This window comes from Nyctereutes procyonoides, unplaced genomic scaffold (genome assembly GCF_905146905.1).
Source record: "Nyctereutes procyonoides isolate TBG_1078 unplaced genomic scaffold, NYPRO_anot_genome, whole genome shotgun sequence".
Lineage (NCBI taxonomy): Eukaryota > Metazoa > Chordata > Mammalia > Carnivora > Canidae > Nyctereutes > Nyctereutes procyonoides.
In genome coordinates, this window is record NW_026575020.1 from 46,358,905 (window position 1) to 46,374,215 (window position 15,311).

Consider the following 15,311-nt stretch of genomic DNA (forward strand, 5'->3'; position numbering starts at 1 on the left):
AACCTGGCCAGCTTCCTGGAATTCAGCCCAAACCAATTCTTCTAGGGACTCTGGACAGTATTTCAAAGAACTTTATCCTGCAGCCACCAAGGAGGACATCCCAGCCCCTGGACCCTGTGGCAGGCAGCGTGTCCCTCCTACTCGCCCTCCTACAGCCAAGAGGACAGCTGGAGTGACCCCTTGTCCTCAAGAAGACGAAGCCGACTTTCAGGTCTAAAACTATCTTTATTTGTCGTTGGCGCCACATAAGACGCCATCATCAATCAGCAGAATTATAAAACTGTACAGGAGGTACAAAAATAGGCTGTTTAACTTAATTACCCTCACATCAAGCTTTAAAAATACACATAAAAATTGTACAATCTGGCAGTTTATAAAATATAAAGCTAAAAAGAGGATTGTAGGTTCACAGAGAGGATTCTATCACACAATTAACACATACCCATTAAACAACCGTCCACAGAGAAGACACAATGGCACAGAATTTGTTTAAAAAAAAAATCACTCAGAAATGAAAATTCTTACCCTGACCAAATTTTTCACCCTTTAATGATAAAACTACTGTGGGGCGTCCATCCTGTGGAAAAATCCAGCATAACTTTTCCTTTTCCAGTTTTAGAGTGGTCAGGGGTGTGTTGTCCAAAACAAATCTGATGTGCTTTAAAAGCCAAGTGCAATTATAACTGGATATATTTCAGAGTAAAAATTAAATAAATATAAATAGGTTAAATAAATAGATCATTGCAAAAAGAACACTACGTAAGGTCTGCATCTGAGAATGCCTCTTGTTGACTGGTAATGCTTTCTAGGTAAGTGGGGACGCCCCCGTCACAGCTTTTGGGATACTGAAAAGGAACACTGTACCCACCAAAGACAGGGCGAGGTGAGTGGGCTGGGGACTTTGGCCAGAAGTGTAGGTTAAGGCTGCCCCCGTGGGAGGCTCATTGCAGATGTGCTGTGGTTGTCCAATGAATACAGAAAGGATTTACACGCTAATACAAGAAACTGGAACCAGGGTTACCCATGGGGAAATCAATGTTTCATAAAGAATACAATGTATAGGATGGAGGGATACTTTGTTTTAAAAGATACTGGTCCAGCCTTGGAAGGCAGAACTGTGGCTCACCTGTATGGGACACTCAGTGACTTTCTTCCAGGAAAGGCCCAGTGCCAGGCCTAAGAGGACTACTCCAGGATGGTGAACGAATCAGCAAGGAAAATACACAGGGATATGTGAAGAAAAGGGATTTCGGAAACTAAATGAGCAGAGAGAAAGCTAAAGCGAATTCAAAGAGGCTCTTTACAGGTGTGCTGTGCTCCCTCTCCCTGCTCTTGTGGCACGGAAGGCAGAAGTAGAAGCGGCCTTCCTTCCTCGAGGACCTGGAGCCTGAGGATCCGATCACCAGAGCTGGAGAATGGGAGCGGACTCAGGAAACCCACACCTGGCCAGAGTCCACCTTCTAAAAGAGACAGCGGCCAAGAGCAGAAAGGCCTACGACCCAGAGGCCCCCCATTCTGCGAGAGGTCAGATCAGCAGCCAATTCATCTTGCACTGCCGTGAGAAAGAAACGCAACGGTAAACAAATCGCATTCACACAAACCCTACCAAAAGCAGATTCTGATCAAGACCTCTCCCGTAGAGTTGGTAGAAAGAGAATACTTTGCTGGGCCCACTAACCCGTGGATCTTCCACTACGTGTTAACAGGTCAGAGTGAGTCTCGCTGGCAAGAGCCTCGGGTGGCTATGGCACGGAGAGGGGGAGGAGAGTCCCTCTGCACCCGGGGTTTGAGGTCAGCCGCTAGCTGATTTAGTGACTTACCACGACACCAATGACTCCCCAAAGTGCAAGTGCTCTGAGGCCTTAGTGACGCGTGAGCTCTTGATAAACTGAAGTTAAAAAGACTCCAGGAGCAACAAGAGAAACTCTGGCGGGTGTGCCAGAGGCAGATGCAACACAGGCTTCACCACAGGATTTAGTTACAGCTTCCCCGGGATTCCCAACAGACGTGGCCACATTCGGTTATAAAAATGACGATAGTGTGTACTTCTGAGAAGTCACACAGCCTTCCAGGAATCGTGCTAAAGATCAAACAGCTCCGCTGTGACAGGATGCCTGAGGCTGCAGAACCCTGTTCCAGCAAAGGACAGAGACACTTTATCACGGTGCTGAGCACAACAGGAAGCCCGAATTCTAGAGACTAGAACGAGATGTGAGAGACGCTGCCCGAGGTGTGCTCATGACAAGCGTCCACACGAGACCTCTTCAAACCACTCAAGGGACCGTGGAGGGACCATGGAGGGACCAGGTTCCTAAAAGTAACAGAGAGAAGACCGATGGAGGATGGCTTCTCATTGTCCCTGTCACCTCTTACGGAAGCAGAGGTTTTGCCGGTCTCGGTCACCTCCGAGTCCCCAGCACCCGGGATCCAGCCTGGCTCACTCAACGAGGACTCGAAATAAAATACATTGAGTACATGAGTTTGAGAAGGTGGGTGGTTAGAAACAAAGACGATAAGCAGAAAAGGAGTTAAAAACCAGTTGCCTGGCGACAAGCTGGGCCCAAACAGGGAGAGGACACAAGCCCCGGCAGCCAGAAGTGACCTGGCAACTCTCCCAAGGACACTGTTCAGCCATGAGACCAAAGCAGCAGAGAGAGCCGACAGCCCGGTCCACAGCTTGTGGCACCTTCTCCACCTGACTGCCGGGGGGTGGGGGGTGGGGTGGCCATCACCACTCAGGCCCAGCAGCAAAGTGACCGCAGGGCCATAGGGACAATGGTGCAGATGCATCAGAGAGGGGGAGGGCAGGCATCTGGCCGTGTTCCTGAAAAATGGGCAGCGTAGCAGAAGACGCAGTGATGCCAGCCAAAAACCGCCAGGGTCCCAAAGTCTGCGTGAGGTAACGGATGAGGTTTAAAGGCGTAGGATGATGTTAATTTAAGAGGAAAAAGTGACTTCAGGCATTCTGAAAGGGAACTGAATTCTCCAAAGACAGAAGGGGAGCTTTGGACGAGTGGCCCGCAGGCAAACCCACCACCGGAAAGCATCTCACAGAAGCGACAGCGAGTCGAGTCGTGGGTCAGTCAGTAGCATCCCAACTCCTGAGCGGAGTCTCTGGGTTCACCAGCGCTGAGCGAGGCGCCGTGATCCACTCACCCGGCTGGACGAAGGACATGGGGGACATCTCCTTACACTGCACCCTGATCACATTTAACCGCTAAGGCTCTCGGTAGAGAAAAGACAGGAATTTTGGACTGAAACTAAAGCTAAAAATCATACTAATTTTAGCAAAAAAAGATGGTAGTGACATAATTTAGGGAATATTACTTTGAAGTTGTTTAATGGACGTACATAGCCTTGCTATAACGTTTTACTCTCCAGCATCAGGGCGCGTTCTGAACGTGAACGCTCTTTCTGGAGGGGATGGAGACTTTTGGTATCACACAAAATAGAAACCGTATTACGTGTCTTGCCTTTTATCTTCTTCACAAGTAAGCTCCAAGTTCAGCTTACTTATGCTAACGTAGCATTCTACAGTATGATCAAAATATAAAGTTATTAAAATCTGCCAAGAGAAACATAAAAGCCTGCCCACGAAGCAGGTGGTAACCCTGGTCTCAGCGCCCAAATACGCTGGCCTGTCTTGCTGGCTCCAGGGACGGAGGAGCCTCATTGCCCACTTGCTGGCCCGGGACTCTTCCAGGGTAGCTGTGTCCCATTTGGCCTGCTCCCCTCTGGTCCCCAGTAGGCCTGTTCCTGCCGGGTGCTGCTCTCCTTTATGGGGAACTTATTACCTCTTTCCCCAAATGCTCCTAAACATCCCCCAGAATCCACCAAAGGTCACCATGCACTGGGCTATAAGGCTCAGGACAGAGCATCCTCTTCATTTCTAAGAGATCTGCAGAATGCCTCGTCTTCCAGTCTGTGTTGCTGACCTGCTCCAACACTGCGCCCCACACTCGAAACTCTCACTGCCCCGAAGGAACTCTGATTAGAGTGACCTGGGACACTTGGGGCACGTTTGTGATGAGAGGCATCACCAATCCCCGGGAATCACCCCTCTGAACAACTTCCTCCTCCCTCAGCACTCGCCTCTGGAGCCCCACTTCAAGCAGAGGCTGCACCTGGTGCATCTCAGCCTAGCTGGTCGAGGAAAGACATCCCACATGCAGGGAAAACTCGGGATTCCCTCCTTGCTCTTCCTCAACAGGCCCACAGGTGGATATCAAACAGGAAGTTTAAAAAAAAAAAAAAGGTGTAAGTCTGAAGCCAGTGAGTCCAGGAGAAGGTGGAGGATGCTTCTTTCGCTGCCTCTGGGATGGGCCCTCCTTGACTGAGGACCCCCCCATTGTAAAGCTTTTGTGGCCAGCATCTTCTCAGCCCCCTACAGGTCAGAAGGGGTCATGGTTCCCACTTCCGGGGTCGGCATCATCCCCTGCGGGCTGCAGGGTGGGCAGCTCAAGGCACTTGGTTTGGGAGCCTGGTTTCCCTGCGAAGCTGGGAGGCGTCAGGCTCAGACTCATAGAGACCAGGCCCTCAGTGACAGCTGGGGCCACCAGAATGGAGGGCCACCCTGGCTCAAAGGGTGTCTGGAGTCACTGGAGGCCGAGGGTCCGGGGGCTCGTGGAAGTAGTAGGGCTGGAAGAGCCTCTCATGGCTGCAAGGCTCCATGGCCCGGTATGTGTGGGAGAGCAGGTGGGGGAAGCGGGACGTGAAGTAGCGCACAAAGTCATCAGGGAGGGAGCCCAGTGTCTCCCGCACCTCCGTGGGGAGCTCCCGGTAGTGGTGCTTCTGCAAACATGGGGACACACAGACACAGAAGTTAGCAGGTGGAAAGCCCAGGGAACCCTGGTAAAAGACTCTCCTACTATTCATGGGACGGAGGATGCTGGCTGGTTCTCTGTTGAGGAGAAAATGCTCACGTACCCAGCAGTGCATCAGCCCACCTTACCTCCTTCCCCTCAGTCCGGTGGAGGCCTCAGAGCAGAGTTAGGCCCAGGGCTGGGGAGGCAGGAAGGAGCTTCCCTACCAGAGTGGCCCTACTGCTGGCCAGGCTTGGGGGACAGGGGGAAGGTTCCCATAAAGGGAGTTTATACGGTGCTGTATTAGCTAGGGACAGGGCCCATCCAAATCAGCAGAGACCACAAATGACACCAGCATCCAAGAGCCTGCTTCCCAGAGCAGAACTCCTCACCTCCACAGCCCGGAAGAGAAAACTTGCCTAAGGGAACAAGTTGCCCCTGCAAGGTGCGAATTCTAGTATGAATGGGAGGACCCAGAGACAATAGAAAGGAGGAAGGTGGCTGTACCCCTATCCCTGGGCCCCTTACCTTGTTTCTCATGGCTCGGAGGAGGTCTCGGACGGAGCCGCCTTTATAGGTTCTGAATTTCCGCAAATCTAGGAAACACACAAGGAATGCAACATAAGAAACACATTCCTAAAGAAGAAAACTCCTGGGGCTCCTGGGTGCCAAGCGATCAGACTGAAACACAACATAACTGCACCAAACTTGTGGCTCACAGGAGTGGGTCCCCCAAAGTGAGCCTGAGGACAGCACCAGTTTGAATTCTGCCTTGTGGCTGCACCCACAGTCACGCATAACTACTAAGCACGTGGCACCCGTCACTAACCTGTCATTTGAAGAGACAAAAATGAAACCCACATCAGCGTAATGGGGTGATTTGTGCCCGAACCCCAGAGGACACACCCACAAAAGCCTCAACTCTGTGAGGGGGACTTCAGAGCCCAAACGGCCTGAGCTGCTAGTTCCACGTTCACTTCTTAGAAATGGTTGCTGCTCCTGAAACGTTTCTGGCAACGCGTACTGTCGGGGCTTTGGCGCGGTCACCTGTCTGCAGGGGGACGGTGATGTTCTCCCTCCAGTCCATCTTCACCACAGATCTCCCGCCCCGCTCCAGCTGCTTCACTATCGGGCCATCCAGGGATTCCTTCTCTATTCGGTCGCTCACGTCCTGGGAGGGTGACACGGGAAGTAGATGATGGTCAATGTGTAGAGAACCAGAAGCTGGAGGAATGACATGCCAAGTCACAGGATGGTCACTGCCACATGAGCCTCCAGCCCAAGCTGAAGCCTGCCTTGGGACTGGCAGCGAACGTTCTGCCTCTGTCCCTCCTGATCCAGCAACCTCTCCCCTGGGAGCAGCCATGTCTATAGCTTGCTGGGGAGAGACCCACACAGACCATCTCCGTGACAGAGAGGGGTGTCACACCTCTCCATGAACCCTCATGCCTCCTCCACGTCTCACTCCATGCATACCTATCACATTCCACATGAGCCGTATATGCAATCTGTGTTCATCAATGAACCAACAACAACACAACAACACCAGCTCAATTTTGATTTGCATCTTGTGCTGTTCTGTTTACCCAGGGAAATTGGACACGCTGAGATCCATAGCCAGTCATCACTTGTCACGCAAACAGAAAAGACAGATAAGCCCTCTTTTAGAGGAGGAAAGCTGCTGATAAGAGTGTGGGCTCTGGAGGCCCTGCCCAGGACTTGAACCCTGCTCCATGTCTGAGGGAGCACAAGTTCCAACAGCTGAGGAAATGGAGTGATAGGCCCCACACGTGTTAACACTGCACAGACTCACTGAGCACGGTCTTTTCTTTCTTTGATAAAGATGAAGCCAGATTGGCTGACTCTCAGACTTACAACTGCTAGAGGAAAGCCCTGGAGGGATTAGATCGTCACCTTGGATACTCTGGGGACATACACTTCCACCACAAAACCAATACCGCTACTTGATATGGCGGGAAGCGGGTGTGTTCACAAGATATAGGACTTAGAGAAACTAAGAGTTTAAATCCCAACCCTTGGTGGGCTGGAAGTCCCTTTGTGTGAGCTTTATTCCTGTTCTACACCTTGTCATCATCAAAGGAACACGGCTAGTTTTCAGAAGTCCTTTGATTGAGGACACCTGACCTCAGAACTGTCATGTTATGACCCAAAACACAGCGACCAATCCTAATGCTACCCATGCCCACTGCTGCCATGGAAAATGACATGAAACCCTCCCCTGCCCCAACCATCCAAATACTTACCAAGCACCTGCCATGTGCCAGGCAGGCAATGACCCAGGCAGTGGAAACACAGCAATGAACTGAAAATCAGCTACTACCTGCCCTCAAGGAGCTTACATGCCGGAGGCTTCACCACAACCAAGGCTCTAGTCACACTCCGGAACAGTTTGAGGGTCACTCCTAAACTCAAGCTTCACTCCGACCTAGAGCCGGTAGGAAAAGCACTGCCCCTGTGTGCCTGCTTTTCAAAGCTGGTGTGTTGGGTAAGAGGTGTTCAGACGAGCTATGTTGAACTGATACCTGGGAGGGTTCTGAGAAACATGTTCCCTTTCCACAAAGCCACTGGCAGGCAATACCACAAAAGTCTTAAAACAGCCAAACTACTGATGGAGCACATATCTACTGATCCTACGGTTTAACGTCTCAGAATCAACCTTAAGCAAAAAGAAATCTGGACAGAAATTGGGTAAAAGAGGATAGAAAGACTTCAATATGTCTTTTGTTATAATTTTTTAAATCTGGAAGAAGTCACATGAAGGCTTTAAAAACATAAAAACAAAAAAACAAAAAACCAAGAGAACTACCTGAAAGAACTGGAGCTGCTTTTCCAGGCTCCAGAAGAACGGATGTTTTAGCACATGCTTTGCAGAAGGGCGTTTCTGGGGATCCATTGCAATCATCTTCTCTATTAATTCCCGGGCAATGACATCTTCTACAAAGGAGGAAGATAAACAAGTAACTCACTATCACTGGCCTACAGTCACAATAACATACCCGAACCTTAACAGCACACGTGCCTTTTGATTTAAGATTCTACTGACAGGAGCTTGTTACAATAACATTAATTAAGAACTTGCACAGGGGGATCCCTGGGTGGCGCAGCGGTTTGGCGCCTGCCTTTGGACCAGGGCGCGATCCTGGAGACCCGGGATCGAATCCCACATCGGGCTCCCGGTGCATGGAGCCTGCTTCTCCCTCTGCCTGTGTCTCTGCCTCTCTGCCTCTCTCTCTCTCTCTCTCTGTGACTATCATAAATAAATAAAAAATTAAAAATATTTAAAAAAAAAAAAAAAGAACTTGCACAGGGATGTCTGGGTGGCTCAGCGGTTGAATGCCTGCCTTCGGGTCAGGGTGTGATCCCAGAGTCCTGGGATCGAGTCCCACATTGGGCTCCCTGCATCTGCCTATGTCTGCCTCTCTCCCCGTCTCTCATGAATAAATAAAATATTAAAACAAAAAAAAAACTTGCACAAACTTCAGCTGATAATGGGTGTCCTCAAAGCACAGTCTTTGAAAAGGAGTAATTGGAAATATCCACTATCAGAGGCTCCGGTAACAATGCCTCCAGGTCTGGGCTGTGCTCTTAAAATGATACCCAGGTGGAGCACCAGTCAACATGGAGAGATATTCAATAGCATGTACTATTTAACTATTTAACTGCATGTTTTACAAAAGGATGCATTCCCGTCTAATTAGATGAGTAGAATAAGATGTACAAAGATACTCATAGCAGGAATCCATCACTGTGTAATGGAATTGTGGGTCTTTATGCTATCCTATTTTTTCTACATAGAATAAGGAAAATTAATCCATGAGCAAAAGAATACTTTTTTCCTCTAAAGATTTTTATTTATTGGGAGAAAGAGAGAGAGAGAGAGAGAGAGAGAGAGAGAGAGAGAGAGAGAGAGAATGTGCATGTGTGCACTTGTGAGCAGAGGGAGGGGGAGAGGGAAAGGGAAAATCCTAAGCAGACTCCACACTGAATATGGAACCCAACATGGAGCTCGATCTCACGATCCTGAGATCATGACCTGAGCTGACATCAAGAGTCAAATGCTTAAATGACTGAGCCACCCAGGTCCCCAAAGGTCCCCCAAACCTTGCCCAGGTTACATAGGTAATTGGGTGACCTGAAGGAACCTCAGAGCTGCCTGGCTTTAGGAGAAGATGCTCCAAGGCAACCTACCCAACCTCCTACCAGCTTTAGAATGAGTCAGCAATTCACTGAGGCCCACAGGGCAAGCAGATGGAATGAAGGGGCTCTGGGGTCACAGAGCCGGCACCTCCCAGGCCACAGGGGCCACCTAGGCAGCTGGAGTAGCTGCTGCACCCTCCTGCCTTGCTGCCCGCTCACCGTGTTTCTCAGGATGTAAGCAGTCGAGGTTGTAGGCACCCAGGAGGATGTTGGCCTGCCGCTGCAGGGACTTGCCAAAAGGGTGGCTGCCCTCGGATATCACATAGTAAAAGACACAGCCCGCAGAGAAGATGTCCACTGTATAGGTCTGAAAAGAGATATAGGGTGTGAAAGGCCTTCTGGAGAATTCTCCCTCTCACTCAGCTACAGTAGTGAGGATGGGAGTGTTGCTGCTTCTCCCACCTTGAAGGGGTCTCGGGAGACCCAACTAGCATGCTGGAAGTGGCCAGAGCAGCACCAGCACCCTTCTAGGGCTGCGTGAATTTTGGGGGCACAGCAGGGAACGTGGGCTCTAGAGCTGACTGGCTGGGCCTGGAAGTGATGGGAAAAGCTGAGGGGAGCAATTACCCACATTTGTCCCTTTCATTCGTCTGAACGTGAGACTGTATGGAAAGTGCCAGCAGCATGCTGTTCACGTAGAAGCTCTTTGATAAAGAAACGTCATTCTCCAGCTACAAGTGCCACAGCCCCTAAGTCTTGAATTTGGAGGCTGTCACTCCTGAAGACGCATGGGGCTGGTCCTGAGGCTTTCTGAGGGCTGTGCCCAGTACTCACCGGGTTATCCTTGCAGTCTTCACTCAGCATCTCTGGAGCGATCCAGCCTTCTGTGCCCGGGACTCCTGAGCGGCGGCTGAAACTGTGTCTGCCTACCGCCAGCTTCTTGCAGAGGCCGAAGTCAGAGATCATGGCCTTGATCCTGCCATGTGCGTTGGGCATGGAGAGGAGAATGTTGTGGGGCTTCAGGTCTCTGTGAACTAATGTAACACTCCAGATTAGCTCCACGTTTACCGTGAGTAATGTCAGGGAGTACACCCTTCTCAGAATCCCAGCAGACCTGCTGCCACCTCTAAGGGTTCTGGTCTGCGACTATGAAAGATTTCTCCTCACGTTCTTATTGTTAAAAGACCACCTAAAAACCCCACATGCATAGAGCAGTGAAACAAAGATTCTCAGCAGGGGCAAGGACCACCCTAGCAGGTGGGCTACTGCTACTACCACCACTGTCGCTGCTACTGCCGCCGCCGCCGCCGCCGCCACCAGCCACCACCACCCCACCCCGGGGTGTGGCCTGGTAAAGGGAAGCTTCTCACCGATGTTGAGGGAGTGCAGATGGGCCAGACCAGAGGTGGTCTGCTGCAGCAAGGTGATGGGCTCCAGGCCGAGGTGGGCAAAGTCTTTCTGTTCCACGTACTGCAAGAGACACGATGGCCAGGTCATGCGCAAAGCGCTAAGGGATGGGCCCCTCTGCACACACAGCACTTTCTTTCAAGTGATTCAATTTTATTTAGAAAAGTCCTGCCTGCAGGTTTTTGCTTTAGTTAATGTTCGGGATTAGGTCAGCTCATTTTCTTTGATCCTATTTTAAGAAAGAGACAGGAAGTTTTACTGACAACATTCTCTGCCCAAATCTACATCTGCCACCAGACTTTCTCCTGAAGCCATGGGCTAGCTTAAATAAACACAAGTTCCAATAGACTAGTGTACAGTGATAAAGATAAGAGGACAAGGAACTCAAGTCCATTGCAAGTGAAACCAGCTGATACCAAGATAGGTTGATGGTGAGCCTGGAAACAGAGCAAAAGGTGTTCACTGGATGATCTCAATGTGATGACTCCTCAGCCAGTATCCTGCAAGCCCACACCAGCCCTGACTGGTGATGAGAACTGCGAACCCCTCCAGAACAAGGGGTTCCTGGAGGCAGAGGGAGAAGATACAAACTGCGAGCAAACACCGCCCCACCCAAGTAAAGCTGGGGTGCTAAAATGCTCTCCATTTTGATGGTTTGTGGTCAAATGGGCATGTGCCCCTGTCAAATGCACCACAGTGTTCATTTAAAGGAGTGCATTGTGTTGTCACTTCAATAAAGTGAATATGAAGAAGTAAAAGAGGAAGAAATTGCAGTCCCTCAAGTCACCATGGCTGGGAGGAGGGAGGCTGCAGCGATGATGGCAGAGCTGCCTCTGGGGCACCCACCTCCTGCAAGGTGGCTGCACACAGCTCGATGGCAATGTACTGGAACTGCCGGTCCCTCTCTGTGCAGAAGTAACGAATCACATTGGGGTGCTCATCTGATTCTCGAAGCAGCTGGACTTCACGGTCAGCGAAACTAAAACACTCGGGGAGGATCCTCTTGACGGCCACGTCGCGGTTGTCAAACATGCCCCTGAGGATGAGGATCAGGGGTTGGTTTGGAGAGGCAAGCCAAGCAGTAGATATGAGACCCACAGACCCACAGTATTCCTCATCCTGTGACGCAGCTACCTTGTGAGCTTCACAGCCCTGACCAACCACCAGGCGGCTATCACTTCCTCCCCGGAGGTAAACTCCTCCGTCTTGGTCACTGCACTCCTCTGGAGCCTGACATGCTACCTGTAAGCTGACAGGTACTCGGACAGGAGGGGAAGTTACAGAGCTCTCCAATCCACTCACCGGTACACAATTGTGCCCTCAGCTCCATGACCCAGCACGTCCTTGGGACAGAATGAAATTTTCCCAACTATCACCATGCTCGTTTCCTCATCTGGGACAAAACAGGAAGAAATTGTTTTAAACAAACATAACCTAAAACACTTTGAGGCTAGAATGGTGCCAGCTTCTTGAGCTCTGATTCAGATATGGGATCTTGCAGGCTGTGTGTTCCCAGCCCTTGGTAAGCAAGAGCCGGCGAGGTCTACTCCCCACTGACGCCCAGGGCCATGCCCCCACCTCCCTCCTGCTTCCTGCCCCCTGTTCCTGCCCCTGCATTACTGTCAGGAGATGGACTCTCCACAGATCCATCAGCGTTTTGCACCTGAAGCCTTCAGGAAGCAGCAATGGGTGTGCAATAGTGACTGGGGGGAGCCTCCAGGTTGAAACTAGGGCTCAGGTCTCTTGCAATAGCTCTCCATCCATCCCCTCAGAGTATCGCCTTGATAGCCAGCCTGAGCCAACCTCCCCGAGGAATGGGGATCGCCACCGGCAGCCCTCAGAACATTCTCAAGCCAGATACCCAGGACCTCTGGTCAGCAGCAACTGTCTGCTCTTACAGAGCAAGATGGAGGGAGGGCAAGGTAGTCCTCAAAAGGCCCCCTGAAGGGGCAAGGCCCTGGGATGGCGTGGAAGTCCAGCTGTCGGAGAGGGAATTAGGTGAGAACACAGTGCACTCTCAGAAATGGCACCCCATAACCCCATTGAGACTCCCCGGGAGGACATGGAACTTTAAGGTCCTCAGGCCATATTCAAATGAAAGAGAAAACAGCACCAAAACAGCAACTGGCTTTACCCTCATCGTCCTGTTCCAGAAAGGGGCTGCTGCCAGCCTTGGAGGCAGAGCCACTGGAGTGGAGGGAGTGATTAGAGGCTCTGGGGGATGTGTTGGGGCTGCTGGTGCCTGAGCTCTCCGAGTACAGGCCGGATGAGTCCAAGAGCTCAGCATCCTGAGCCACATCTCCAGGTGGATGGAAGGGCAGCTGCTGCTGTTGCAGGAGCTGGATTTTCTCTAGTTCCTTCTGGAACTGCTGGTGCTGGAGCTGCTGCTGCTGATGCATGCTCTGGGAAGAGAGAAACGCACATCCAGACAAGTGCAGCCTGATCCCCGGGACATAGGCAGTCTGGCAGGAAGAGGCTCCCTATGGCAGAGGAAGCAGGTACCCTTTATGTGACCCCACAGGTGGGCCAAAACCAGTGAGAAGGCACAGGAGGCAGGAGGGTTCAGTGACTGGGGATCTTCTTGCCAGTTAGGATTTCCTAGGACAGCCCATTCCCCCTGTTGGAGGGGCCTGGCAGGGGCAAGAGGGAGGATGCTGCTGTAGGTGGAGGCTGGGCCAGATCAAGGTGGGTGAGGGGGTGGGGGGTGTCCATTCAATTCTAAAATTCTGGGACTTTTATGAAGGTCTAGGAGTTGTTACAAAAATGAAACCAAACAGAGCACGGTGGATACAGGAAGACCTGGGGTTGCTCTCTATTATGGTTGTACACTTGATAGAGACTAGCATAGAGATGGTCACCAATCCAGGCAGGAAGCAGCTGGGGCTCACAACCTCACAGCCAGAATACAGCTGAAACATGTGGTCTGGCCAAGGTCCCACTCCCCCCATTTCATCATGCTGCCTTCCCCACTCCCCTCTCATCTATTCTGGAAAATCTGTTCCATCATAATTTGAAGTAGTAGTGATCCACGATTATTACTACCTATGTGTGGGAAAGGCCCTGAAGGGATGGGTTTGAAGCCAACAGCCCCTGGGACTCTTCTGGCTCTCGTGTACACCCCCACTCTCTCTCTCTCTCTGAACTTGAGTTCAAGTCCTGGAAAACCTTGAATAACCTTGGGAAAGTTCTTTAACTTCCTAGAGCTTAGCTTCTTCATCTGTGGGTTGGGCACAGTAATAATGACCTCACAGAACTGTGTGAGGTAAAATATAAATATTTTTATTATATATATATTTATAATCTATGTACTTATAAATTATATATATTTATCATACATAAATATAAAATATAAATTTGATATAAGTATGTTTTATATATTTTTATATATATAAAACAACATCGGTGAACCCCTTTGCACAAATGGAAGGGTTTGTCATTCCCATTCCTGGATGGGACATGAGCTTTCTGGGCACTAGTATTCTAAGGTGATGACATTTCAGTATTCTGAGCAACCCAATCAAGGAATATTCTAGAATGTTTTATCCAACCAATAACCTATTCAACTATGTAATTTTAGCTCACTCATTTCCAACTAGAAAGTGGAAGGGATGCCACCTCTTTCACTCTAGCTGGTATCTCTAACAGGCAGTTTGTAAGGGAGGAAAGTAAAGTGGATTTTCATTTATCATGCCTATTCTTAAAAAAAGGAAAAGACAGTCAACTATACAAAATGATCTGCAAAAGCAAGGTTTACAAATCAGCTTTTACAATCTCTAAGACCTAGGTAAAATATTGTCTTTTCCTGAGAAGTTAGTGTCTTTTTATTTATAATGTTTCTGAAGAAAAGCAAATACTGACTTTGAAATGTGAAAGGAAATGTATCTGCTTGTTTGCCATGTGTCTGGAGCTCACGGACATAAAGGTGACCAGCATGGAAGTTCAGAAACATACGGGAGGGCAAAGGGAAAGGGCAGAGCTTTACCAAGGGGTAGGTGATGATGAAGGCCACCCAGCCAATGAGCAGGAAGGTGCTCAGGATGATGGTGGCTATGTCCTTGAGCACGGAGTCCACGGGGGCCTCGGCCTTGGCAGGGGCATGCTCGTACTTCTCTTCCACATCCTGTGACACGGTGGTAGGTGCATTTTCTGAAGTCTGGTCAACCAGGTTGATAACCTTGTATGGGACAAAGTGACTACGTCACTGCAAAATTTCTAGCCAGACATAAGTGAGCCAAAAAATCAAGAGTAGCCATGGGTACCAGGAAAAGACCATACTGTAAAACGTGTTGTTGTTTTTTTTTAAAGCACATCAAAGATCACAAAGCCAAATAATCGTTGCCTTTATCAAAGTGACAGTCTCAAGAGGCCATGCTTTATTGCAGTGATGTTATCAGGACTCAAAAACAGTTCTAAGAGCAAAGTACTTTCAGAAGTGCCTTCAGATCCTATATGCTTTTGAAAATCCTCACTGAAGGCAAAGATTTCCCTCTTCGAGGGTAGACTTGATATTCGGGAAAACTCTGATAACATATCAGCGACAAAGTCTGGTGAAAATGTTGACAACTCCTTTAACAATACCATTTCATACTAAAAAAGAAAACCATGTGTGTGTACCCACATGTGGCTGAAGAGTAATAAAGCAGCCTGCTTCTGTTCCTTGTAAACTTTCAGTGCAACTCCAAAAACCAAATCATTTTTTTCAGGTTTTCCACTGTTTTTCAGTTTCTGAAGAGCATCAGAATCTTTTGTTAAAATTTATTTGGAAGCCCAAAATTAAACCAGATAAAATTGGGCTTTTCAGAGTTTCTAGGACTCCAAGAATAGTTTAGAAAAATGCATCAGTTGGTTCTCAGACATCTAGTGTCCTGGGAACTCCCAGTGCACTGTCACTGTGTGTCCAGGGAAGGAAACACACAGCCTCTGAACAAGTGCAGGACCTGGCAT

General features: G+C 49.6%; 1 protein-coding gene across 2 annotated transcripts in view; it reads right to left on the reverse strand.

Moving 5' to 3' along the window:
• Positions 1 to 205: 205 nt before the first annotated feature.
• The window catches only part of ERN1 (endoplasmic reticulum to nucleus signaling 1), an 85,621-nt gene continuing 70,515 nt past the window's right edge, over positions 206 to 15,311 (reverse strand). For both annotated transcript variants that reach the window (XM_055320620.1, XM_055320613.1), the window contains exons 12-22: positions 14,350 to 14,541; positions 12,502 to 12,769; positions 11,670 to 11,760; positions 11,214 to 11,403; positions 10,331 to 10,430; positions 9,795 to 9,994; positions 9,180 to 9,327; positions 7,630 to 7,757; positions 5,850 to 5,973; positions 5,331 to 5,398; positions 206 to 4,791 (exon numbers count right to left, since the gene is read on the reverse strand). In XM_055320620.1, the coding sequence (XP_055176595.1) occupies positions 4,579 to 4,791; positions 5,331 to 5,398; positions 5,850 to 5,973; positions 7,630 to 7,757; positions 9,180 to 9,327; positions 9,795 to 9,994; positions 10,331 to 10,430; positions 11,214 to 11,403; positions 11,670 to 11,760; positions 12,502 to 12,769; positions 14,350 to 14,541 (1,722 nt within the window). In that variant the 3' untranslated portion in view covers positions 206 to 4,578. The remainder of the gene's footprint in view (positions 4,792 to 5,330; positions 5,399 to 5,849; positions 5,974 to 7,629; positions 7,758 to 9,179; positions 9,328 to 9,794; positions 9,995 to 10,330; positions 10,431 to 11,213; positions 11,404 to 11,669; positions 11,761 to 12,501; positions 12,770 to 14,349; positions 14,542 to 15,311) is intronic.